The sequence below is a fragment of the Cervus canadensis genome, chromosome 28 (assembly GCF_019320065.1).
Source record: "Cervus canadensis isolate Bull #8, Minnesota chromosome 28, ASM1932006v1, whole genome shotgun sequence".
In the NCBI taxonomy this organism is placed as follows: domain Eukaryota; kingdom Metazoa; phylum Chordata; class Mammalia; order Artiodactyla; family Cervidae; genus Cervus; species Cervus canadensis.
Window position 1 is genome coordinate 42,486,659 of NC_057413.1, and position 27,539 is coordinate 42,514,197.

General features: G+C 43.1%; 1 protein-coding gene across 1 annotated transcript; it reads left to right on the forward strand.

The window, feature by feature from the left end:
• The first annotated feature begins 21,446 nt into the window (after positions 1-21,446).
• Positions 21,447-26,909, forward strand: PIM1 (Pim-1 proto-oncogene, serine/threonine kinase). Its single transcript, XM_043450505.1, has 6 exons — positions 21,447-21,950; positions 22,067-22,173; positions 22,284-22,334; positions 22,433-22,799; positions 24,371-24,547; positions 25,337-26,909. Exons 1-6 carry the CDS (start codon positions 21,869-21,871, stop codon positions 25,492-25,494), a joined length of 942 nt encoding a protein of 313 aa, XP_043306440.1. The 5' UTR covers positions 21,447-21,868; the 3' UTR covers positions 25,495-26,909.
• The last annotated feature ends 630 nt before the right edge of the window (positions 26,910-27,539 follow it).

The following is a 27,539-nucleotide window of genomic DNA, read 5'->3' on the forward strand; positions in this document are numbered from 1 at the left end:
ACCTGTATAAAATAATAATGACATGAAAAAAAAAAAAGCCCATGAAATAACTACAGATGCAAACTTCCCATATTGTATCTATCTCTACTGATATTGGTACTATACTTCAGGAATTGTATAAGTGAAGAATGATGCTTTGATGTAACAGGCTGTTCCTTTTTGTTCTCCAGTTTTGTTTGATTTAGGAGAAACTCTGTTTAATCCCTTCTATAAAATTCCCTGAAATTAGTCTTGCAGTGTGCAGTATGGGTTTAGGATAAATAAATTGCACAATATTGAAAATACCCTTTCATGAAGCTATCGAGTTTTGTATAATATTTGAAAATGAATTGTGGAGTTTAGTTTTTACTCAGCATTTAGAAAAAAATAGATGAGAGAGGGAGGGGGGGAAAAGTCTTAGCAGCTGTGTATTTTGTTAAATAATAAGAAAATAGCATTCCCCAGAATTTCCAGTAAAACCCATAAGATTTAAGCAGTTCATCCTTAAAGTATGTGTGGGATGCTGGGAGCTCCCTGGCTTTTCCAGGCAACCCCACCCCCAAAAAAAAACTCCCCACAAGAAAACAAAAGCAGATGGGCTGCATCTGAACGAATGAAACTCCCTAGGGGCCAGAGCTCTCTGCTCTAAATGCTAATAGAGTGAGTAATCAGAAACCTACATTTGGTAAATTATTTATCTTATCTCTGGAACTCAGCAAAGCATCGAAGGCAGCAACTTCTGTAGAAAGATGTTGTTGGTCAAGCGCTCCAGCTGGAATTTGTACTTTTACTAGAAAAGGGAAAAGTTCAGAGACAAGAGTGGCTGGTGAAGCAATTTTTTTTTTTTTTTAATGACCACGGGCAAAGCCAAGGAAAACTGACTTCACAGTTCTGTGGAACAGGTCTGGTTCATGTTTTGTCTAATGGGCCTTACGTTCCATCTGTATTAGGGTAATGGCAAAGGAAACCAATAGATAATAAAGTTCCCTAAAGAATTGGGAATAGGTTCCCGCACTCCTCATCTCCACTCTCCCCTGGCAAAGGGCAGCCAGCCAGAGTGACCGGAAGCTGAGGTTCTGAAACCCAAGCTTCCCGCATCTGAATTGCAAGGAGGGCTTGTTAAAACCCAAATTGCTAGAACTCAACCCCAGAATTTCTCACTGTGTAGGCTTGCTGGGGTGAGGCCTGATGATGTGCGTTTCTGCATTTTGAACAAGTGCCCAGATACTGCTGTTGTTGGTTCAGGGACCACACTTGGAGAACCACTGGCCTGTAGGGTGGGATCTTTCTTCAATTTGGTTTGACTTCTGTAGAATTTAAGCATCCTCCCTTCGGATGAGGTATGGCGATTTAGAGGTTTAAGAGCTATGACTGGGATTCTGAAGCTGGGATTAGCCCTAGAAATGAACCTTAGCACAGTCACTTATTTTACAAAACATATTTACTGGATAAGTCAATTCCATTCACGGTTAACATTACAGTTAAGAGTGCATACACTTGTTTTGCATCCCTCACAGTCTCAAGTACTTTGGAGTTCAGTAGAATTAAGCAAATTAAAAAGTAAACATTTCTGGGAATTCCCTGGCCGTGTAGTGGATAGGACTCCTCGCTTTCAATGCCAAGGGTTCAATCCTTGGTCAGGAACTAAGATTCCACAAGCCGGGTGTGGTTCAGCCAAAATAAAAAGGAAGTAAAGGTTTTGCTTGAATAAATATGCTTGTATAATTCACATTCATATTTATAAACACATTAAAAAGTTTGTGTTGTCTCTATCCAACTTCATTAGTTCTTCCACATCATGAACTCAATTTTGACAGGTAAAAATTGTGAAATAAGAGAAACCCAAATGACATCTTTCCCTTTGTTTCTTTCCTTCAGATGACAAACATATTTGCAGCACACACTGTATCCACGAGTAGTACGCAGACACAAACACATAAATATAAGACAGGACCTTGGATCTAAGGAGAGATGAGACCGAAAAATACAAGCCATTAAGTTGAGGGAACTCCCCACCAAATGTGGAGGCCAGGCAATGCTTTTACAGAAAGTGGCACTTTCGTTGGATCTGTTCAAAATCCTTTCATGGCTTCCTATCATCCTTCTGATAAAATCAATATTCGACCGGATGGCATATACAGCTCTTTATATATATATATAACATATACAACTTTATTTTATATATATATAAACATTATTTATTTTTTATTTAATTTTTGGTTGTGCTGAGTCTTCACTGTTGCATGGGCTTTTCTCTCGATGCAGAGAATGGGGGCTACCCTCTAGCTGCTGTGCCCAGGCTTCTCATTGCAATGCCTTCTGTTGTTGCCGAGCACGGCCTCTAGGATGCGTGGGCTTCAGCAGTTGCAGCTCTCGGGCTCTAGCGCACAGGCTCAGTAGTTGTGGAGCACTGGTGGTTACTCTCCAGGGATCTTCCCTGTTCAGGGATCGAACTCACATCTGCTGCATTGGCAGGTGGGTTCCTTACCTATGAGCCACCACGGAAGCCCCACACAGCTCTTTATAATCACCTGTGTTTACCTGTCCAGTTGGATTTCTTTGCATTCCTTTTTTCACCACAGGGGCCATACTCAGCAACAAGGTAAACGTCTGTCTGTGATCATGTGAATTTCAGATGTAACTGTAATTGACTATCAATCCTCTACGGAGTACCCTTCCCTTTTCTCAAACAGGGGCAGACTACAGATCTCTGTATTGTGGTGGGCAGCTGGAAAGTGCCTGCCTTATGATCTGTTGGACTTCACTTCAGTGAGCAGTCAGCTGTGTACCTAATGTTTCACTCTCCTTACCTTGTGTGCTTTTTGTGGCAGGACAGATTGAACTGAAAAGCAATGATTTTTCTTTAACCTCACAGAAGTGCAAACTTTCCCTCGATTTTACGCTTACAAAATTTTTGGACCCTGCTTACTACCATATGATGTATTTTTCCTGTCCATGCAAATGCGTGCCTCTGAGTGTTGACATATGCTGTTCCTTCTTGCTGAAATTTGAATTTCCCCATCCTGTCCTTTGACTGGTTGACTCTTTTCTTCCTGTTTATGTTTCAAGACCCTCATCAGTTGCTACCTCCTCTCGAAAGCCTTCCTTGACCCTGAAGTTCAGATTTAGAAGGTGTCATCGCTTTCTTTGCATATGTTGTCCTTACTGTAGTCACTGCTGGGCAAGTGTTGAACCGTGTGAGGTGCTCATCAAATGCTTGTAAAGAAAGAGGCCAGTAATGAATAAGCAAAGAAAGATGGGAAAATACAAGTCTCATTCTGGGGACAAGTTCTATCCTGCCCTGATCCAACCCTCACACTAATGTGGACAGAAAGATATGCAGTTATCAGCAGAAGACCTCAGAATAGCTGAGCCTTAGTTTCCTCATCTCTAAAACTGGGATAATGTCAGTACTTGCCTCATGGAGGGGTCCCAGAGAAAGTGTATATAAGGAACTTAACACTGGTCTTGGCACATAGAAAGTGAAGGCTAGTGATTATTTGCTATATTAGATTAATTCCACACTTTTATTTGCAGGGGGGTGGGCGGCGGTCACTTGGCTTATGGAGGTGATGTTTCACAGGCACCTGAGTAAATGACTGGGATCAAACCTATTATCCAAATTTAGACCCTGAGTCTCTGAAAGACATAGGTGGCACTTTGGAGCTTTCCTGTGTTACTGATGAGTCTAACAGTTGAGCAGATGAGCAGTAAGAAGTGAGATCTCCTGGGACTGAGACTACCCCAGAGACATGGGAGGGGAAGTAGTGCAGGATCTGTCTCTATATCAGAAGGGCTTCTTGGAGAGAAGTAGCTTTGTATTGAGTTCTCCAAGAGTGCAGATTAAGATCAAAAGAAGGCAAGTTAAAGTTACAAAGAAACAGATTTTAATTTAACATTTAAAAGCTTCCAAACAAGTATAGTTGTATGTAACCAGCTGGCTCTTGAGGCAACAAAATCCTTTTTAGTAGCAGTAATCAGGGTCTAGATAATCAAGAATGATGTATCTAGGATCTCAGCTTTAAGATTCTTGATTCTGAAATATGGAAGGCTATTAAGCTTCTTTATTTTCTTGGGCTCGAAAATCACTGTGGATGGTGACGGCACTTAGGAAATTAAAAGACGCTTGCTCTTTAGAAGAAAAGCTATGACCAATCTCGACAGCATATTAAAAAGCAAAGACATCACTTTGCTGACAAAGGTCCATATAATCAAAGCTATGGTTTTTTCCAGTAGTCATGTATTGCTGTGAGAGCTGGACCATAAAAAAGGCTGAGCATCAAAGAATTGATGCTTTCAGACTGTGGTGTTTGAGAAGACTCTTGAGAGTCCCTTGGACAGCGAGGAGATCAAACCAGTCAATCCTGAAGAAAGTCAACCCTGAATACTCATTGGAAGGATGGATGCTGAGGCTGAAGGTCCAATACTTTGGTCACCTGATGTAAAGAGGCGACTCATTGGAAAAGACCCTGAGGTTGGGAAAGATTGAGGGCAGGAGGAAAAGGGGATGACAGAGGATGAGAGGGTTGGATGGTATCACCAACTCAATGGACGTGAGTTGAAGCAAACTCTGGGAGATGGTGAAGGACAGGGAAGCCTGGTGTACTATAGTCCATGGGGTCGCAAAGAGTCAGACACGACTGAGGAACTGAACAACAATTAAGGTTCTACTGCAACCAAGAACCTGGGAGTTCAAAGACATGGCTTCAAATCCCAGATTTACTCTGAGATAACCATTTAACCTATCTTTGCTTCAGTGTCTTTATCTGGAATGGATAGCAACCCAATTTTCCTCAATATCAGAAGGTTAAATCTTTCAAAATATATAACTACTTTAGCACAGTTAATACAGTTAACACCTGATAAAAGGTAGCTCTTTTTATTATCAGGTTCAATGTTTTCTCATGGGTGTGCTCATGTAAATTCTTACCAATGTCTAGGAACCTTTACACCTATGAAGCTTAATGATATCTTACCAGTCCCTTCTCAGTGTTTCCACATCTGACCTCACTCATTTTGGTTAATCTAGGTACCACTCAGCCATCCCCAGAGATTAGGCAGAGGAGAGTCTACACCTAAGCCCAGGGAATGTGTGCCTTCTGGATAGGTTCCAGAGTAAATGCCCTTTTCCTTTAAGTGACATAAAAAGTCCAGCCACTGTTTCCAAGTTCGGTTAAGAAGAGGAACGGGCCTGTTTCCTCTAGTGTCCCCTGAGTGCTGATAACTGGATGCCAAGGAGTTGGCCAGATCATGTGGGATAGGCAGCTGTCTCCATGGTGTAATTTGAGGGGTTTGAGGAAATCCCCCTGCTTAAAATATCTTCCCCCAATAGCCAGGACACATGCCTGAAATGTATTACTTATTGTTCAGAGTTAAGGTACTGCTGAAATGCAATTGCTATCCAGGAGGGGACTCACACTCAACCATTATCATTCACTAGCACCTCAGTATAAATCAATTTATCATATTCCTTGGTTGAGTAGAGCCCCAAAGATAAGCAGGCAAAAGACAAATAGGTTTTAATGAGGGAAACTGATCCCAAAGCCTCAGAAGTAAGAGGCACTGGGCCACTCAGGTGAGAGGGGCTGTGAAGACGGTCAGAATGGTTTAGGGGAAGCAGGAATTTGCATATTACTACAATTGTAGACATTAAAAGAAAAAAAAAAAAAAAACACTTGTTTCCCCTTTGGGTTTATTTTCTTAGGTTATTTCCCCAAAGAGGAATTCCCAGATTAAAATTAAAGTTTTGATTCCATGACACCAAAATGCTACAGAGCCACCAGTTCAGCGTAAATGTTCTTGGGTTGAATTATCTTTATATAATTTGTACAACTGTCCTTGCAGAAGGCCACTCATTCTTTTATTCAACCATTAGTTTTTGAGCTTATAGTAAGTGCCAGGTGTCATGTTAGGCTCTGGAAACACCAGACAAAAATCAGCAATTCCTACCTTCATACATTCTAATTATTAATCAGTTTGAGACAATTCAACTGTTCTTGGATATTATCTTTCTGTTGCATTCATGAGATTTTAATTTTTTTATTCCCCTTGACTCAATACATTTCTGCTGAAAAATAATCTGTCATTTCATCCAGACTTTTAAGAAGTCACCATAGTACTATGTTTATTGAACTGATTTGAGCATTCCAGTAAGATTTTGCTGTAATTCCATCTCCCAGAAAAGGCCAGCATGAATAATTTGGTTAATTATCATTTTTAAGTCACCAGATACCGAGTGCCTACGATATACTTGCCAATTATTGAGTTATGTCTAGGAGGGAGCTATTATTAGCCCCAAATTACAGACAAGGAAACTGAGTCTTTAGAGGTCAAGATTACACAACTTCCAAGTGACTGAGTCAGGATTTAAACCCACCTCTGTCTGACTCCAAAATGCATGTTCATATTGAGCATGAAAGAGAAATTTCTTAAACAAACACTTTAATGGTTAACATCTAAAGATGATTATAGAGTCATCTATAAATAATATCGTCTTGTCATAGGCTTGGATGGAAGTTCTGGATTCCAGTGTTTTTTGTAGAAGCTTTTTAACAATTTGTATTCACTGTGCTAGGGCTGTCATAATAAAATACCACAGTCTGGTGGCCTAAGGAATGGAAATCAATTTTTCTCACAATTCTGGAGACTAGAAGTCTGAGATCAAGATGTTGACAGGGTTGGTCTCTTCTGAAGTCCCTCTTCTTGTCTTCCCGTGGTCTTCCCTCCTCTGTGCATCCCTTCTGTGTCCTCATCTTCTCTTCTTATAAGTAGAACCCTCATACTGGATTAGAGGCCACCCATATGACCTGCTTTTACCTTCATTACCTCTTTATTTTATTATTATTATTATTTTTTTTTTGGCCATGCAGCATGTAGGATATTTGCTCCCCAACCAGGGATTGAAGCTGTGCCCCCTGTAGTGGAAGCAAAGAATCTTTTTTTTTTTTTTAATTTATTTATTTATTTTCATTGGAGGCTAATTATAATATTGTGGTGTGTGGCGGTTTTTGTCATACATTGACATGAATCAGCCACAGGTGTACATGTGCCCCCCATCCTGAACCCCCCCCACCTCCCCCCCATCCCATTCCTTTGGGTTTTCCCAGTGCACCGGCTTTGAGTGCCCTGTTTCATGCATTGAACTTGGGCTGGTCATCTGTTTTGCATAGGGTAATATACATGTTTCAGTGCTATTCTCTCAAATCATCCCACCCTCGCCTTCTCCCACAGAGTCCAAAAGCCTGTTCCTTATATCTGTGTCTCTTTTGTTTTCTCACATATAGGGTCGTCGTTACCATCTTTCTAAATTCCATATATATGCATTAATATACAGTATTGGTGTTTTTCTTTCTGACTTACTTCACTCTGTATAATAGGTTCCAGTTTCATCCACCTCATTAGAACTGATTCAAATGCATTATTTTTAATAGCTGAGCAATATTCCATTGTATATATGTACCACAACTTTCTTATCCATTCATCTGCCTATGGACATCTAGGTTGCTTCCATGTCCTGGCTGTTGTAAACAGTGTTGCAATGAACACTGGGGTATGTGTGTCTCTTTCAATTCTAGTTTTCTCAGTGTGTATGCCTAGCAGTGGGATTGCTGGGTCGTATGGCAGTTCTGTTTTAAGTTTTTTAAGGAATCTCCACACTGTTCTCCATAGTGGCTGTACTAGTTTGCGTTTCCACCAACAGTGTAAGAGGGTTCCCTTTTCTCTACACCTTCTCCAGCATTTTTTTTTTTCCATTTATTTTTATTAGTTGGAGGCTAATTACTTTACAATACTTCTCCAGCATTTATTGTTTGTAGACTTTTTGATAGCAGTCATTCTGACTGGTGTGAGATGGTACCTCATTGTGGTTTTATTTGCATTTCTCTGATAATGAGTAATGTTGAGCATCTTTTTATGTGTTTGTTAGCCATCTGTATGTCTTCTTTGGAGAAATGTCTGTTTAGTTCTTTGGCCATTTTTTGATTGGGTCTTTTATTTTTCTGATATTGAGCTGCATCAGTTGTTTGTATATTTTTGAGATTAATTCTTTGTCAGTTGCTTTGTTTGCTATTATTTTCTCCCACTCTGAAGGCTGTCTTTCACCTTGCTTATACTTTCCTTCATTGTGCAAAAGTTTTTAAGTTTAATTAGGTCCCATTTGTTTATTTTTGCTTTTACTTGCATTACTCTGGGAGGTGGGTCATAGAGGATATTGCTGTAATTTATGTCAGAGTGTTTTGCCTATGTTTTCCTCTAGAAGGTTTTTTTTTTTCCTCTAGAAGTTTTGTAATTTCTGGTCTTACATTTAGATCTTTAATCCATTTTGAGTTTATTTTTGTGTATGGTTTTCAGTTTATTTTTGTGTATGGTGTTAGAACAAAGCTAGTGGAGGTGATGGAATTCCAGTTGAGCTATTTCAAAGCCTAAAAGATGATGCTGTGAAAGTGCTGGACTCAATATGCCAGCAAATTTGGAAAACTCAGCAGTGGCCACAGGGTGGAAAATTTGGTCAGTTTTCATTCCAATCCCAAAGAAAGACAATGCCAAAGAATGCTCAAACTACTGTACAATTGCCCTCATCTCACACACTAGTAAAGTAATGCTCAAAATTCTCCAAGCCAGGCTTCAACAGTATGTGAACTGTGAACTCCCACATGTTCAAGCTGGATTTAGAAAAGGCAGAGGAGCCAGAGATCAAATTGCCAACATCCGTTGGATCATCAAAAAAGCAAGAGAGTTCCAGAAAAACATCTACTTCTGCTTTTTTGACTATGCCAAAGCCTTTGACTGTGTGGACCACAACAAGCTCTGGAAAATTCTTCAAGAGATGGGAATACCACACCACCTGACCTGCCTCTTGAGAAATCTGTATGCAGGTCAGGAAGCAACAGTTAGAACTGGACATGGAACAACAGACTGGGTGTATATTGTTGTATAAAGGCTGTATATTGTTACCCTGCTTATCTATCTTATATACAGAGTACATCATGAGAAACTCTGGGCTGGATGAAGCACAAGCTGGAATCAAGATTTCTGGGAGAAATATCAATAACCTCAGATATGCAGATGACACCACCCTTATGGCAAAAAATGAAGAAGAACTAAAGAGCTTCTTGATGAAACTGAAAGAGGAGAGTGAAAAAGTTGGCTTAAAGCTCAACATTCAGAAAATTAAGATCATGGCATCTGGTCCCATTACTTCATGGCAAAGAGATGGGGAAACAGTGCAGACAGTGACAGATTTTATAGATTTTATTTTTTGGGGTTCCAAAATCACTGCAGATGGTGACTGTAGCCATAAAATTAAAAGATGCTTGCTCCTTGGAAGAAAAGTTATGACCAACTTAGACAGCATATTAAAAAGCAGAGACTTTACTTTGCCAACAAAGGTCCATCTAGTCAAAGCTGTGGTTTTTCCAGTAGTCATGTATGGATGTGAGAGTTGGACTATAAAGAAAGCTGAGCACCGAAGAATTGATGCTTTTGAACTGTGGTGTTAGAGAAGACTCTTGAGAGTCCCTTGGACTGCAAAGAGATCAAACCAGTCAGTCCTAAAGAAAATCAACCCTGAATACTCATTGGAAGGATGGATGCTGAAGCTGAAACTCCAATACTTCGGCCACCTGATGCAAAGAACTGACTCATTTGAAAAGACTCTGATGCTGGGAAAGATTGAAGGCAGGAGAAGGGGACAACAGAGGATGAGATGGTTGGATGGCATCACCAACTCAATGGACATGAGTCTGAGTAAAGTCTGCAAGTTGGTCATAGACAGGGATGCCTGGCATGCTGCAGTCCATGAGGTTGCAAAGAGTCGGACACAACTGACCGACTGAACTGAACTGAACTGATGGTGTTAGAAAGTGTTCCTGTTTCATTCTTTTACAGGTGGTTGACCAGTTTTCCCAGCACCACTTGTTAAAGAGATCGTCTTTTCTCCACTTATATTTTTGCCTCCTTTGTCAAAGATAAGGTGCCCATAGGTGCATGGATTTATCTCTGGGCTTTTTATTTTGTTCCATTGTTCTGTATTTCTGTCTTTGTGCCAGTACCATACTGTCTTGATGACTGTGGCTTTGTAGTATAGTCTGAAGTCAGGCAGGTTGATTCCTCCAGTTCCATTCTTCTTTCTCAAGATGGCTTTGGCTGCCTGAGGTTTCTTTGTAGTTCCATACAAATTTTGAAATTATTTGTTCTAGTTCTGTGAAAAATACCATTGGTAGCTTGATAGGGATTGCATTGAATCTATAGATTGCTTTGGGTAGTATACTCATTTTCACTATATTAATTCTTCTGATCCATGAATATGGTATATTTCTCCATCTCTTTGTGTCATCTTTGATTTCTTTCATCAGTGTTTTATAGTTTTCTATATATAGGTCTTTTGTTTCTTTAGGTAGATTTATTCCTAAGTATTTTATTCTTTTCATCATAGAGGTGATTGTGATTGTTTCCTTAATTTCTCTTTCTCTTTTATCATTTTTAGTGTATAGGAATGCAAAGGATTTCTGTGTATTAATTTTATATCCTGCAACTTTACCATATTCATTGATTAGCTATAGTAATTTTCTGGTGATGTCTTTAGGGTTTTCTATGTAGAAGATCATGTCATCTGCAAACAGTGAGAGTTTTACTTCTTCTTTTCCAATCTGTATTCCTTTTATTTCTTTTTCTTCTCTGATTGCTGTAGCTAAAACTTCCAAAACTATGTTGAATATTAGTGGTGAGAGTGGGCACCCTTGTCTTGTTCCTGACTTTAGCAGCAATGCTTTCAGTATTTTGTCATTGAGGATAATGTTTGCTGTGGGTTTATAATATATGGCTTTTATTATGCTGAGATATGTGCCTTCTATGCCTGCTTTCTGGAGAGTTTTTATCATAAATGGGTACTGAATTTTGTCAAAGGCTTTCTCTGCATCTATTGAGATAATCATATTGTTTTTAACCTTTAATATGATAATGTGCTGTATCACATTGATTGATTTGGAAGCAAAGAATCTTAACCACTGGACCACTAGGGGATTTCCCTCATTGCCTCTTTAATGGTCCTATCTCCAAATATACATTCCAAGGTACAGAAGGGGGGGCAATTAAGTCATCAACATATGAATTTGGGGGTTGGAGAGACATTAATCAGCTCATAACATAAAGTGAATCAAAAGGTGCTAATCATTACAGGAAGAAAGTTGGATAATGGCATGCTTTGCCTTATCATGTGCACTCTCATAGTTGTTTCAGAAATATTTATAAACATGCACTGTGTTCATATGAACATCCACCAGGGCCATCTTCCCTGGTGACTCAATTAATAAAGAAACCGCCTACAATGCAGAAGACCTAGGTTCAATCCCTGGGTTGGGAAGATCTCCTGGATAAGGGAATGGCAACCCACTCCAGTATTCTTGCATGGGAAATCCCAAGGACAGAGGAGCCTAGTGGGCTACAGTCCATGGGATCACAAGGAGTTGGACGTGACTGAGCGACTAACACTTTCACCTTCACCACTGCATTCAAGGTTTGGTACTGATCTAGGAAAATATAAACTATGGAAGACATGGTCTCTGCTTTCAAGGAGCTCACAAGCTCTCTGAAGAGCCATTTAGAGAGATCAGAGTTTCTCAAGCTCAAAAGCACATCAGTGGGGCTTCCCTGATGGCTCAGTGCTATAGAATCTGCCTGGTAAGGCAGGAGACATGAATTCAATCCTTGATCCAGGAAGATCCCACATGGTGCTGAGCACCTAAGCCCATGAGCCACAACTATTGAGCCTGTACTCTTGAGCCCCGAAGCCACAACAAGAGAAGCCACCACAATGAGAAGCCAGAGCACCACAACTAGAGAGTAGCCCCCATTCGCCACAACTAGAGAAAAAGTCTGTGCAGCAATGAAGAACACATAGCCAAAAATAAATAAAAATTATATATACATTTTTTAAAAAAAGTGTATCAGTGCAAGCTGATGGCTTGTTAAACCATAAATCACTGAGCCCCACCCCCGGAGTTTCTGATTCAGTGGATCTGGAGTGGGCTCAAGAATTTGCATTTCTAGCAAGTTTCCAGGTGCTGCTCATCTGGAGACCACACACTTTCAGAACTACTGGACTAGATGGGTCAAGATCACGTGTGATGTATATGACTGAGGTGGCACAGGTGCTCCGAGAGCATGCCGGAGGGCCTTTTTCTGTTTTCATGCTAAAGCAGCTGAGGAGACAACTGGGAAAGTCCCTCTGCCCCTGAAAATTCCCCAGAAAAAATTTTAGCATTTAATTGTAAACATATTACGGTAAGAAACAATGCATTGCCTATACCATTCATTTTCTGCTTGGCAAATACTACCTTTCGTTACTAATTACATCTATATAAGAAAATAGAAAGAGCCTGGAGTGGTAATCAAGTCTGGCTTCTACCCTTGCTCTAAAAAGGCTATGGGAACTTTGGCAAGTCACTTCCTGCCTCTGAGATTTGGTTTTGGTCATCTGTAAAACTAGAACAACTAGATGAGAAGCTCTTTATGTTTCCTTCAAGCTCATCTTTATGCTTCAAGCTCAGTCTTCATGATTCTATATGTCTTGCCTTATCAGGATAAAAAGATTCATAAGAAGAAACTAGGACTGTGTCTTTTGCTTCTACCTATCTCCAAGAATACAAGGCACAGTGCCTTGAACATAGTAGCTGTTCAGCAAGTATTTATAGATTAACTGACTGTATCAGTCAATACCCATGCAAGACACAGGAGATACTTGTCTCACAGCCATAGATTATAGCTTTCCCTCACCCTAAGGCTAACCCTTAGCCCCCATGCTTGACTACCAGAAGCTCTCATTTTCAGCTGTCATTCCTCTTTGTCACCATTCACTCACACCGTTAACTTTCAACATTGTTCCAATCCCCATTCATTTCTCTTGGGCACAATATCGAAGGAAATTATCCACCGGCTCTATTGTCTTTCCATTCATTACCTTGTTTCCTGATTTTATTTAATCTGGCTTGTGGCCTTCTGTGCTCTGAGTGTGACCTCTAAAGCACAAAGAGCTACCCCATACGTTGTCTATCTCTTAATCAGCACATGTTCTATGTATCAGGGCTTGTGCCTCTCTCACCTGTGGGCCTTGGGCAAGTTATTTACCTTCCTGGCTATAATAATAACCAAGAGGATTGAAGAAAAAATATATATATATATGCCATATGAATATCTATCATATATTAATGTGTGAGTATATATAGTACATAAAATTAATTAGACTAGTGCTTAGCACATAGTTAGTGCTCAACTAATATTAAGTATTATCCCTATAAATTAGACTGTACCTAATTCTCTAAGCTTTGGGTGCTTTTCTGGGCTTCCCTGGTGGTCCAGTGGTTAAGAATACACTTGCCAATGCAAGGGACACAGGCTCAGTCTCTGGTCCAAGAAGATGCCAGGGAGAAACTAAGCTCATGTGTCACAACTACTGAGCCTGTATACAGCAACTACTGAAGTGGATGAGCCCTAGAGCCTGTGCTCTGCAACAAGCAAAGCCACTACAATGAAAAGCCCGAGCACTGCAACTAGAGAGTAGCCTCCACTTGCCACAACTAGAGAAAGCCCGAGCACAGAAATGAAGCCCCAGCACAGCTAAAAATAAGAAAAATTTAAGTATTTTTCTAAGAAAGGCAAAAAATTGTTCTGAAGTCTTAATTTTTGAAAGCACAAATAGCCACTTGTTTTGTCGCTATAATATATACAATAAAAATAGCAGAAGCAAAGATTAAGGCAAGGGAAACTCAGGATCTTAAACGTATTCTCTTTGGGGTTTATTTAAATTCCATTAAAAAAAACCAAAAAAACCTATCTGTTTAGTACCTACCAAAGGGAGCTACGTGATCTTGAAAAATTTACAATATAAACTCTGCACTTGAAGAGCTTATGGTCTCATTGGAGAAATATGAATCCTTTCATGGCCAACACTCAGGTAATGCTTGCTACTCTTAAAGATGATGCTATGAAGACAGTGAGCACTTAGATAACAGAAGAGTATGATTGTGGCAAAATACTAGTACACTAATTGCTGTGAGTTTAAAAATTATTGGCTGCAATGATCAGAAAGCTGCAAGAAGTCCAAATGGCTCTGTGTTGGTTTGTAAAGATAGGCCGAACTCAGGGATACATATGTAATTTGGGCTAAAGTATGTAATCTGTGCTGTCTTTACAGCCCTGCACAAGGAGACAGGCACTTTGCCAACATAACTCCCATTCATAAGAGTGACTTCAGAGAAATTCTGATGACTGCCAATGATAAGTTTGATTTTTATCTAGTGAGTGGGTGTCCCTCTAATAATGCAGCATCACTGAACACAGAAACAAGCTTAACCTATCCAGGGAAAAGTAACACTATTTCTGTAAAGAGGACAGCACAACTCACTTGCTCTCTAAACTGAGCCCAAGATCTAACCGAGACATTCAAAGAAATGTTGACATACACTGAAGGCCAAGGCCATAAAAAATGGTTCCGTGTTTACAGTATAGTTTTCTAGTTCTGGCTGTGGTAAGCTGTCCATATTTGTTTTAGCAGAACCTAACCTAAAAAGAGAACTAAAACAAGAGTTGGAAAAGAGGAAGTATATGTTGAAAATGTAAGTTTCTCCAAATTATCAAGTGGATTTCATCCAATCATGTTAATGCGTGTCTTCTTTGTCATTTGAATCTTGAACACCCTACTTGTTAACCACAGTGTAAGCTACTATTCCCAAACCATAAGCTTCAAGAGATGATTTGAATAGAGAATCTTCCTAGTTTCTTCTTCAATAAAGACTGAAATAAAATCTGTCATCTTTTTCATCTCTTTCACATTTTGCCTCATGACGTCAGGAGGTCCCACTGATTTTTCTCTCTGGCTTTCTGCTTTTCATTTATTTAAAGAAACTTTTATTCATTCACTTTCCAAGTATAGGGGAATACAGAGAACATCACACAAAGCATCTTTTGCCCACACCATGCAGCATGCAGGATCTTAGTTCCCCAACCAGGGGTTGAACACATGCCCCTTGCGTTGAGAGCGCACACACACACACACAAACACACTGGACCACCAGGGAAGTCCCCTGTCTCTCCTATCTATTTGCATCTTACTCATCCTTCAAGATTTCACATCAAGTTCTATATCCTTCCTTGACTTCTTCAGCCTCCTCTGAACCCTGCCCTTGTGGATGATATACCCTCAGTTAGAACTTAATCATAACTTACCTTGTTAAATCCCTTAAACTCATCTTGTGTTCTTTGAAAAAGCAGTTTGGCATGATGGGGAGGGGATGGCTCTGCCACTTAGCTATGGCAAATTACGTCTCTCTGTTTACTTACCTATAAGCCAGTGAAGATAGTAAAACTGCCCATGTCACAGGATTTATATAAGGATTCATGTAAAGTGCTTAGAAAAACACCCAGCACATCTTCGTTTTTGCTTTGTTTTTTAAATATTTGCTTTATTAATAGGCTTGGTCATTTACCATAATTGCCTTTTTTTTTTTTTGGCTGTACCACAGGGCATGCGGGAATCCTAGTTCCTGCATTGGAAGCATGGAGTCTTAACCACTGGACCACCAGGGAAGTCCCCTAGCACATCTTTGACGTTCAATTTTGGTTGCTACCACAGTCTCTCTTTTGCCCCTCTCACTTGACCCACTGTCAGCCCTTAGCCTTTATGCTCAATGGAAGAATGGTTTCTGCCCTCAGTACATTTATAATCTAGTTATAGAGACTAAACAAATGCAAAAAAATAAAGCTGTATATTATTAAATGATAAATGAGATATACAATAAACAAATGTTTTTTTTACCATCTTTTTAGTGTTTCGATGTTCCATGAAATCTTTTTGAGTGAATTTTTTTTTCCTTTTACTTAGGTGCACTTTGTGGCTTTTCCAAGTCTTGCATCAATAATTTTATTCTATTTTTTAGAAAATGACAGACGGTCCCCTCATCAGCTTTCATACATGTGAATTTTGTCTCTCTCTCTCACACACAGCCCCTCTACTTTATCAGTTAAACATGCAGAGTTTTGGTGCATTTGCCTGTTTTTGATCTGAAGCATACATTTTCCTCATCTTCTAATAAGGTATTTCTATAACAGTCTCCAGGCTTCCTGTAGCCTTTGTACATTCTAAGCCGCTCTTTTTTGTTTTTACCTATCCGGTAATACCCAGGAACTATAAAATCTTTGTGTATAGCACGTTCAATTAATTTTACTCAAACTGTCAGTAAAAATAAAAAAATAAACCTAGGTTAGTTTTATTTCTTTAAAAAAATGAATTGGTAATGAATTTACATATACTTTACTGAATAACAAAACCCCTTTCTTTCTCCAACCTTGCTGAGAAAATTGGAAGCTGACTAAGGGAGATTTATAAACTTGAAACAAATGTCACATCTTATCAATGACAAGAACCAGTTCTAACTTGACTTCATAGATTTCCTGACTGTTCTGCTGTTGGGACATTCTGGATTTCCTAGCTGTCCACCACTACCACAAGCACTACAACTTAAAAAGGAAACTTCAGTCTTTTTATTTATTTTAAAATTTATTTTATTGAAGTGTAGTTGATTTACAATGTGTTAATTTCTGTTGTACAGCAGAGTAGTTCAGTTATACACACATATATATATACATTTTTTTTTCATATTCTTTTCCATCATGGTTTACCACAGGATATTGAATATAGTTCCCTGTGTTATATACAGTAGGGCCTTGTTGTTGATCCATTCTATATGTAATAGTTTGCATATGCTAATCCCAAACTCGCCATCTATCCGCTCCCCCCACAACCACAAGTCTGTCTGCGAATCTGTTTCTGTTCATAGATTCATTTGTGTCATATTTTAGATTCCACATGTAAGTGATATCATATGGTCTTTGTCTTTCTCTTTCTGACTTACTTCACTTGGTGTGATCATCTCTAGGTCCATCCGTGTTGCTGCAAATGGCGTCATTTCACTCTATTTTATGGCTGAGTATTATAATATATTCTCTTTTAAGGCATATCTTCTTTATCCATTCATCTGTCAATGGACATTTAGGCTATTTCCATGTCTTGGCTATTTTATATAGTGCTGCTATGAACATACGGGTGCATGTATCTTTTTGTATTATAGTTTTGTCCCTATGTATGTCCTGAAGTGGGATTGCCGGATCATATAGCAACCCTATTTTTTGTTTTTTGAGGAAGCTCTATACTGTTCTCCATAGTGGCTGCACCAACCTACATTTCCACCAACAGTGTAGGAGGGTTCCCTTTTCTCCACACCCTCTCCAGCAGTTTCCACTTTTAGACTTTTTAATGATGGCCATTCTGACTGGTATAAGGTCATACCTCATGGTAGTTGTTTTTTTTTTTTGGCCGGGCTGGGTCTTCTTTGTTGTGAGTGCTTTCTCTAGTTGTGGTGTGTGGGCTTCTCTTTGCAGTGACTTCGGTCGTAGAGCACAGGCTCTAGGCTCTCAGGCTTCAATAGCTGCAGCTCGAGGGCTCCAAAGCTCGGCTCAGTAGTTGTGGCATATGGGCTTAGTTGCTCCACGGCACTGGGATCTTCCCAAACCAGGGATCAAATCAGTACCCCCTGCACTGACAGGCAGATCTTAGCCGCTGGGCCACCTGGGAAGTCCTCGTTGTAGTTTTGACTTGCATTTCTCTAATAATTAGAGATGATGGGCATCATTGCATGTGCCTATTGGCCATCAAGGCTTCAGTCTTTGCGGGGGGAGGGGGCATGCCATGTACAGCTCAGGATCTTAGTTCCCTGACCAGGTATCAAAGCCGGGTTCCTGGCAGTGGAAGCACAGTCCTAACCACTGGACAGCCAAGGAATTCCCAGAGGCATCAGTCTTTTTAAATTTAGACTGTTTCATGTCTTAGGATTTGTAGGGAGTTTTCACATATATTCCACACATGTCAAATTTAAATTTTTCTAAATAATCTGACAACTGTTGAGATAATTGGAGACATTTTAAGATATAGAAAGAAGTGTATTGCAGCTGACTTTCTCCCAAATTTTCCTTTCTATTTTACCAAACAAGGAGTAAAATAAAAAATAATGATACATTTTTTCAAAATTAAACTTTAAATTAAAAAATTCAGTAATCCTTCTTTTTAGGAGAGAAATAAGAGATGCAGACCCAAATTATTTCTATTCAATTAATTGACAATAATTTATAGAGAAAAACTGATAGAGACCTAGTTATATAAGTGTATCAAGTAGACTCAGCGGTACTTTAAAAGATAGTGAATAGGCCTCCCTTTCAAACCTCTTCTAAACTGTGATTACAGAAATTGCTGAAGTCATTCTTTTGACAATACCTTGATTAAATCCATTTCAGGTAGAATATGGAAACCATCTAACGATTAATTTGGCTATTGTTCAAATAAACATAAAACAATTCTCTCCTTTCCAGAGAATTGCTAGCATAATTACGGCCTTCATCTTTCCAAAAGCACTTGTCATTTAATTATTAGTGTGATTTTTCTGATTCTTTGTTAGAATCTTTGAGACATCACAGGTTGTGCTTGTTTTTATTATTACAACTACAGGTTGATGAATCAAAACATCAAATTTCCTATCTTTGAAGAGTAACTTTTAACACAAAACATACTTGAATGTTTAATAATTATCTTTAAAAGCGGTTTTAAGTAAATAAAAGCTCTTTTCCAAGCAAGGTCCATGTTTTATAACTTCCAGCTGTGAAGTACCCATCATATGAAGCAGACATATTAGATGTTAATCACTTTAGCTAAAGCTAATTAAAGATTGAGCCCTACAAAGATCTAGAGAAAGTGAATTTGATTGAATGTATACAACTAGTTTGAATCATATTCTCTCCCAAGATGATTAAAATATAACTAGCTAGCAGTTTATCTTTGAAACTTCCAAGGTGCAAGACCATCCCCAAATTCTTCCTTTTCATCATCGTTATAATCATAATCAGCATCATTGCCATCATAGCTAATATTTATTGGAAGTTTACTTCATGCCAGTCTACGAGCTTTATACGTAGAATTTCATTTGCTCCTTACAACAGTCCTATGAAGGAGGTGCCATTATCTCCATTCAGAGTCTAAAGCAATTTGAGGAAAGATCAAGCTGATGAAAGGTTAAGCAACTTCATGAATGTCACACAAGTAGTATGTGCCAGATCCCAGATCTGAAAGCAGGCTAACCCAGTTTAAAGATTATTCCTAACTTTTATTTTACTTTGCCTAAGCCCACTTAATTCACTTAAATTTGGTATAAAACGACTTTAATCATGACCTTTTTGTTGGGACCCATTTTGGTTTTTCCCTTCATCAATGAATATTGGATAAAGTATTCATTCAAGGAATAGGAAGACAAGGTATAAATAACTGAAAAGTTAATAGAGTTAAAAAAGCAACAACAAACCAAGAAACAAATACATGATTAAGTGGTGTAGACAGTTTGCCTAGCAATCTGGGGTGGAACTATTTTAATTGTGTCCTGAAGTCTGGAAAGACTTTAAATGAAATTGTAGAGGAGGGGGCATTCTCAGAACAAGTTGACTACCTCTACAAAGGCAGAAAGTCCAACTCTACAAAGGCTAGACAAATGGAAACAAGTGAGAATACTCCAGTAGGGCTTATGAGAGGAAAGGAAGAGGGGACAGAGGTGGGGGTCACATACATTGACTGATACTTGATGTCTTACTCAGTACCAAGGACAGTTTTAGAGCCCAACAAGAGGAAAAGTTTGGATAGTCAATTGAATTTGTGTTGTTTTATCTCTTTCTCGCTTAGCTGTTGTATGACCCTGTGTCATTTTATTTATGTTTCATTTTCCTATCTGTAAAAAAGGAATAATTCTTGTTCCCTTGGGCTTTTTCCTAGTCATCAAAAATGAATGAGTTAGGCCACAGTACACAAACAAAAAGAAAATATATAATATTTCATAAGATAATAAAAGTTGTGAAATATCTGAGCATCTTTATATAACAGCAGTGTAGAAAACTTTTAATGAAACATTTAAATTAATTAATGAGTGCAGCTATACGTTCCTCAGACCTCATTTTTTCTTTAAGTGGCAGAAACTTGAAAAAAAAATAAAAAGAGGGTGTAGTTAGCTTTCAATTACTTAGGACCTGACAACTCAATTTACGGATTACAAAGAATTTTAATTTACTCATTTCACACGTCGTTATCAACTCTACAAGAAGTTTAAAAGGACAAAGGATGAAAGTCGAATTGGTCAGTTTCCGTGTTATTTCCAAGGGGGCATGGAGCGGGGGTGAGGGGGGAATTTCCTCTGAGTCAAGACTGGGGGCAGCCAATAATTGCTAATATTGCCTGACTGGTAATAACAGGCTGATGAGGTGAATACAACATGAAAACTCTGATTACATCTAGCGCGCCTTCCCACCCTCGCTTTTAAGATGAGGCATTTTCTTCTCTCTCCCGCCCTCACAGAAGGGGCTGAGACAGCATCTGGCATCACAATACTAACATTTGTTTCGTGATTTCCTCTTTACTGAGCACTCTGACACACATCACTTCTTGGGCATCAGGATTCACTGGAACCTTTCTGCGTTTTTTAAAAAATAAAAATCTGCCAGGGGGCTCTGGGGGCCGATCTTTTCACCGGCTGTGACAATCGCGATCTGGACCCCTCCCCCGAGCGAGCGGAGCTCTCCGGGTTTTATTCCAGGCCTGTGACACCTCCGTGAAGCCGCCGTTGTGACTCACATCTTGCAGATTCTGCGCCCCCAACATCCAAACCCCAGAGAATCCAGCCCGAGCCCACAGCGCGTGGTCAACCCGCCCAAGCCGACTTGGAGGTCTCGCTTCTGAGTCACACATAAAGACCACCCTCGTCGGCATCCTCCCCCTGCCCCCCACACACAGTCGCTCACACCCCGGCGCGCCGGCCGCCGGCCTCGGGGACTGACACACCAACGTCTGTCTTCTCTGCGCAACTTGTTATGCTCCAGCTCTTAGCCCTTGACCCAAAAACCCCGAGAAATGGAGAGCCGCAGAGCCGGCCTCGGGCGGCCTTTGATAGCTTTGTTATTGTTTGGGTTTGAATCGATACGCCCCTCCCCATCCTTCCTCCCTCGCGGCTCAACACCCGGCTCCCGCCTCCTCGCACGCCCCGCGCCCCTCCCCCTCCATTTTGGCGCCTTTTCCTTCCCGCCACGTCGTGGCGGCGTAGAGACCATTCTGACCGCGAGAGCGGGGGCGGGGCGGGGGCGTGGCGCGCCTCGCGTTATGCAGATGAGCCGGCCTCTGGTTGGCTGGAGGCGCGCCGGCGGGGGCGGGGCCGGGGCGCGGCGACGGCGCGCAGGGCGGGGGGGTGCAGAGGGGAGTCACCCCGTCCCGCCGCTCCCCCACCCGCTCTCCTCCCTCCGCCTGCCCGGGCGCCCGGCTTCCCCCGCCTAGGCCTCCCGGAGAGGCCCCGCCCCATCCCCGCCCGCCCGCGCGCCCCCTCCCCGCCGGCGCGCTCCGCCCCTTTTACTCCTGGCGGCAGGGCGAGCCGGGCGTCTGCTGCAGCGGCCGCGGTGGCGGAGGAGGCCGGAGAGGACTTGGCGGCGGCGGCGGTGGCGGGACCGGCAACAGCAGCAGCAGCAGCAGCTACAGCTACACACTCTGTGTGCCGCAGCGCTGCCACACCAGCCCCTCGAGCCGCCCACCCTGCCGCCCGCCGCGCTGCCTGACCCTGCCGGCGTGTCCGTCAGCCGCCAGCCCCGGCAGCGCCCCCAGTCGTCCTCCGACTCGCCCTCGGCCTTCCGCGCCAGCCGCAGCCGCAACCGCAACGCCACCCGCAGCCTTAGCCCCGGCCTTAGGCACAGCCGCCGGCGCAGCCCTAGCCCCTACTGCAGTAGCTCCTCCAGACACAGCCTCTGCGCCGACACCCTGGAGGTGGGGATGCTCTTGTCCAAAATCAACTCGCTTGCCCACCTGTGCGCCGCGCCCTGCAGCGACCTGCACGCCAGCAAGCTGGCGCCGGGTAAGTGCCTCTCTCCCCCCAACCCCGGATGGAGGTGGGGGGCGGCTGGACCTGGAGGGTGGGAGCTGGGGGCTCGCGGGCCGTCACTAATTCTCCCGGGACTCTCCCTTTCCTAGGCAAGGAGAAGGAACCCCTGGAGTCGCAGTACCAGGTGGGCCCGCTCCTGGGCAGCGGCGGCTTCGGCTCGGTGTACTCAGGCATCCGTGTCGCCGACAACTTGCCGGTGAGTGGGCGCCCGGCTTGCGGGGAGGGCGCGCCGCCGGGGGGCACGCCGGTGTGTTTGGCCCCCAGCGAGGGAATCTTAACAGAGACTCTATGGGGGGGGCTTTCCAGGTGGCCATCAAGCACGTGGAGAAGGACCGGATTTCCGACTGGGGAGAGCTGGTGAGTATCCTGGAGGGAGCTACCCCCCGGGATGGCTGGAGTGGGGTACCCTGTGACCCGCCCGCGCCCTAACTGCAGCCCCCCTCGCCCCTCTGCAGCCTAATGGCACCCGAGTGCCCATGGAAGTGGTTCTGCTGAAGAAGGTGAGCTCAGGCTTCTCCGGCGTCATTAGGCTCCTGGACTGGTTCGAGAGGCCCGACAGTTTCGTCCTGATCCTGGAGAGGCCGGAGCCGGTGCAAGACCTCTTCGACTTTATCACGGAAAGGGGGGCCCTGCAGGAGGAGCTGGCCCGCAGCTTCTTCTGGCAGGTGCTGGAGGCGGTGCGACACTGCCACGACTGCGGGGTGCTTCACCGCGACATCAAGGACGAGAACATCCTTATCGACCTCAATCGCGGCGAGCTCAAGCTCATCGACTTCGGGTCGGGGGCGCTGCTCAAGGACACCGTCTACACGGACTTCGATGGTGAGTCAGGCCTGAGGGGGAGCTTCCCGGGAGGGGAACTGCCCAGGTGACTCGGCCTGGCCTGGAGGCCTCGGCAGGCTTCCCTCCCCGGCCCTTTGTAAAGGTCATCGGGCCGCCTGGCTCGATGCTAGCAGGGGTGGGGCGAAGGAGGGCTTCCCAGGGTAGGAAAGCTGGGAATTTCGAGCCAGCTGAACCTGTAATGTCTCTGGCATGATTTTATTTTTTAAGTGGAATTCAGTAGGTTCCAAGCTTTCCCCATGAATAAGAGGTTGTGGGCAACCGGCCGTAGCCCAGATTTCTGAAGTCTGACCCAGTTTCCCCGCCAGTAGAAGGATGGGAGGGAGGGGGACAGGGGGAGGAGAGAGCGGGAGAGATGAAAATTGATTGCCGGTTTTGTCATTTTTGTTTTGATTTATAAGGGAGTTTTCGGTGAGGTAGTTTTTAGAGCTGCGGTGTTTTGTTTTGTTTTTTTTTTTTTTCCCCTCCCCTTTGATCTGGGGACGAATAAGGAAGAGAAGTTTCACTAAATAATTCATTTTGTTGATTTGGCTTTTTTTTTTTTTTGATGGTGATGTGGAGTGAGGGAGTCGGGAATGAATGTTGTGAAATAGGATCTCTTGCTGGTTTGAAAATTAGTTGGGTGTCTCCACAGAGAGGATGAAAACCTATCGTAGGGAGGGGCTTGGAGCGGGTTCTTTCAGAAAAGATGGAATGGAGAGCTCGGAGATCAAAGCAGAGGAGGGTGGGTCATCATCTGAGCGGCTTAACCTAACAAACGACAGCCTTTCAAAACTTGTGACTGGGGCTTGTGGTTTCTGTTTATTTGCCCTTGGAGGACGCTGGGTTGGGCTGCATTTTTTTTTGTATTTAACAGTTAATGGCTGGCCGGGTCCTCCCATGTTTTTTCCTTCCAGTCTTTGCTGCCCCCTGGTGAGCGCCCGCGGGATGGCCCCACTTTTTTTTTTTTTTTTACAACTCAAAGTTTGTAAACAGGAATCACGTGGTCTGAAGCCAGCCCTGCAGCTCTACCTCTCCTGTGGATGGAGGAAGGGGTGTGGGTGTCTGCCCTTGCATTCAGAGGGTGGAGAGGAAGGCCTCTTAAAGGGCAGCCTGACTTAGGATATTGTGCAAGTGTCCTTGCCTGGATCATATCTGAGGTGGCACTCTGACCCGCTCCTGGGCAAGGACCTTTAATGCAATTTCAGGATAGTCTGTGGGGATACCTCCCTTGATTATTCATGTGTTCATCACCTCCTCCAGTCGTGGGTGGTCCTACCACATACCTGTCTGGTGCTTGGGTCTGTGGCTGGCCCTGTTTGTTTCTTGGAGCTGTTTGTTTATGGTCTGGGCTGATAGAGAAGTCAGTCATGCTTTGGGTTGGAGAGTTGCCATAAGCTGCTCATCCACCCTGTTAGCCCTGGGGAGGGGGGATTGGAGTTCACTCAGCTGTTGACAAAAGTAGGGTGGTGCCTTTTTTTTTTTTTTTAAAGTTACTCAGCATACCTCTCAGTTGCTTTTGAGTTTTATTTTTGCTAAAAGCGTGTTTTCTCTCCTATTCCCCTGACTCACAGGGACCCGAGTGTATAGTCCTCCAGAGTGGATCCGCTACCATCGCTACCACGGCAGGTCGGCAGCCGTCTGGTCTCTTGGGATCCTGCTGTATGACATGGTCTGTGGAGATATTCCCTTTGAGCACGATGAGGAGATCGTCAGGGGCCAAGTTTTCTTCAGGCAGCGGGTCTCCTCAGGTAACTTATGGGAAGCCCCTTATTGAAGAGAGGCTGGAATCACGAGGCTGATAGTCCTCGACAAGCTTGGAGAGCTTTACTCCCCAGGAAAGGCTGTGACCCTTGACTTAGCAGAATTCTTGGCCAGTGATTCATGCTTGAGAGCCAGTCTGCAGGAATCAAATGATATGCATTTGTGGGTGCTTTTGTGGGGGGTGGGCGGTGTCAGAGGAAGAGCACCTGTGAGAATATTAGGAAGAAAAAGACCGTTTAGTATCACTGGAAGATTTTGTTTGTTTTTGAGTACCCAAAAATCCTGATCCCTTAACTCCTGGCTGTTTTGCCCAGGAGTAAGAAGTTGAGGGCTTTTTGAGCCTTCTCCCTTAAGGCAGGCCCTCTAAATACTGCGGTTCCAGTGACCTCATCGTGGGTGGTGTTCATATTTGTAAGTCTTGTAGGTGAATTGAATCACCTCATCATGCTTAGTGATGTCTCATCAAAATCCCTTGTCATCATCCTTCCTATTTCTGGTGAGTGGGCGTCGTGGGAAAGGTCCCAGCTATTGAAGTTTGAAAACCACAGGTTTAAGAGGGGAGCTTTTTTTTTCTTTTTTTTTTTTTTTAGCTGAAAGCAAACTGGAGGATCTAGATGTTAGTTTATACCTTCTCATTGAAGAAGCAGCCTTCTAGAAAGGGCCTGGTCTCTTGGTTGGATCCCTGACCTGTGGGCCCCTGGGAAGCAACGTGGGAAGACCTTTATATTGCAAAAGCAAGTTGAGTCATTCATAACCTCTTGTCTTTCTTTCTCCAGAGTGTCAACATCTCATTAGATGGTGCTTGGCCTTGAGACCATCAGATCGGCCAACCTTTGAAGAAATCCAGAACCATCCGTGGATGCAAGATGTCCTCCTGCCCCAGGAAACTGCTGAGATCCATCTCCACAGCCTGTCGCCAGGGCCCAGCAAATAGCTTCTCCCACAGGTTCTTCCCTCCCTGTCAGATGCTCAAGGGAGGGGAAGTGTCTTGTCTCCAGCTTCCCGAGTACCAGTGACACTTATCTCCAAGCAGGACAGTGCTTGATACAGGAACTCATTTACAACTCATTCCAGACCCGAGGCTCCTGGAGGCTGCCTCCCAAACAGGAGGAAGAGACTCCACTCCAGGCGTCCTAGGCCCCCACTCCTCCCGTAGAAGCTCTCCTTCTCACCGGTGTCCAGCATTGCTGGACTCTGCAAAATCCCAGGGGTGGGCGGCGGTGGGGCGGGGGTGGGGCGCGGTGGGAGTAGGTCAGGATCCTGCCATGGAACTGTTCCCTTCATCAAGAGTTCTGCTGAATGCCGTGACGGGTCGGGCGGGGTGGGGGGAATGCGGGTTGGGGTGGGTTAGGACTAGCACCATTTTAAGTCCCTGTCACCTCTTCCGACTTTCTGAGTGCCTTCTGTGGGGACTCCGGCTGTGCTGGGAGAAATACTTGAACTTGCCTCTTTTACCTGCTGCTTTTCCAAAAATCTGCCTGGGTTTGGTTCCCTCTCTTTCTCCCTTCCCCTTACCCCCCATCCTTCATATGAAAGGTGCCATGGAAGAGGCTACAGGGCCAAACGCTGAGCCACCTGCCCTTTTTCCACCTTTAGTAAAACTCCCAAGTGAACTGGTCTTCCTTTTTGGTTTTTACTTAACTGTTTCTAAGCCAAGACCTCACACATACACACACACATACACAAACACACACACACAAACACAAACAAATGCACAAACAATGCAAATCAACAGAAAAACTGTAAATGTATGTACAGTTGGCATGGTAGTGTATAAAAGGATTGTAGTTGATCTAATTCTTTTTTAATTTTGCCTTTTAAGTTATTTTACCTATTTTGTTTTGGGTTTTTTTTTCCTTGGAAAGATGATGTGCGTTCTAACCTGGAGGTCAATGTTATGTATTTATTTATTTATTTATTTGGTTCCCTTCCTGCTCCAAGCTTCCACGGCTGCCGCCATAGTCTTTTCTCTCCTTTCCTCCTCTGACTTGGGGACCTTCTGGGGAGGGCTGCAATGCTTGCTCTGTTGGTTTGTAGGGTGACGGGACTCAGGCGGGACAGCCGCCGCAGCTCCCTGACTGCTGCGGGGGCCCCCTCGCCGGCTTACCCAAGTGGGCGTGGGGTCCGGGGTTGATGGGGGAGGGGTGTTGCTGACTTGTGTATATAGGATAGATATATGAAAAGCAGTTCTGGATGGTGTGCCTTCCGGATCCTCTCTGGGGCTGTGTTCTGAGCAGCATGTAGCCTGCTGGTTTTATCTGAGTGAAATACTGTACAGGGGAATAAAAGAGATCTTATTTTTTTTTTTTTATACTTGGCGTTTTTTGAATAAAATACTTTTTGTCTTAACTTGTGGCTTAAGTGTTATCCATGCAGAGGCACGCTAATGTGCACTTGGTAAGTGCCAAAATCTATCCTGGGAAGGAAAGGGGGAGTTGTCTGCCTAAATCTGGTTGCTTGCCATAGGGCTTCTGGGATAAACACTTTTCTGAAATGAATGTATGGCCAAAGAGTAGATGGGACAATTCTTTTGTGGACAAGATTTGGCTGGAGGGGCCCAATGAAGTCCCAACCTCTGTTCCCAATATGAAGTATATTAGGGCTGGGCTAAAACAGCACTAGTCAGATTTCATGAAAGGCCACATGGAAGTTCTATAGCTATGGAAGTTCTGTAGGCGTGGAACTGTAGAGCATTTCTATCTGCTGGAAAGTTCCACTGGACAAGGCAGACCTAGAGATGCCAAAATCTTGCTAAGCTACCAGTTGAGGCTTTTTGCCATTGTCTCTCCTGCTAGTAAAACATTTTGAGCATGTGCCCTTGATACATGTTGAGTTTACTGGAATACTATATACTTGTGCTATTCTGAGTTCTGAATCAAGTTCCTTTCACCTTTAGTGTGGGGTTTAGTCATTGACAATAGTCAATAAGCAAGAGTTTTCCTCCAGTAGTTGCTCAGTCGTGTCCAACTCTGCGACCCC

Excerpts from the sequence above, each read along its gene's own strand:
- PIM1 (XM_043450505.1), top strand. The coding sequence starts at position 21,869 with ATGCTCTTGTCCAAAATCAACTCGCTTGCCCACCTGTGCGCCGCGCCC. Across the intron at positions 22,800-24,370 it reads CGTCTACACGGACTTCGATG|GGACCCGAGTGTATAGTCCT; the intron begins GTGAGTCAGGCC and ends CCTGACTCACAG. Across the intron at positions 24,548-25,336 it reads CAGGCAGCGGGTCTCCTCAG|AGTGTCAACATCTCATTAGA; the intron begins GTAACTTATGGG and ends TTCTTTCTCCAG.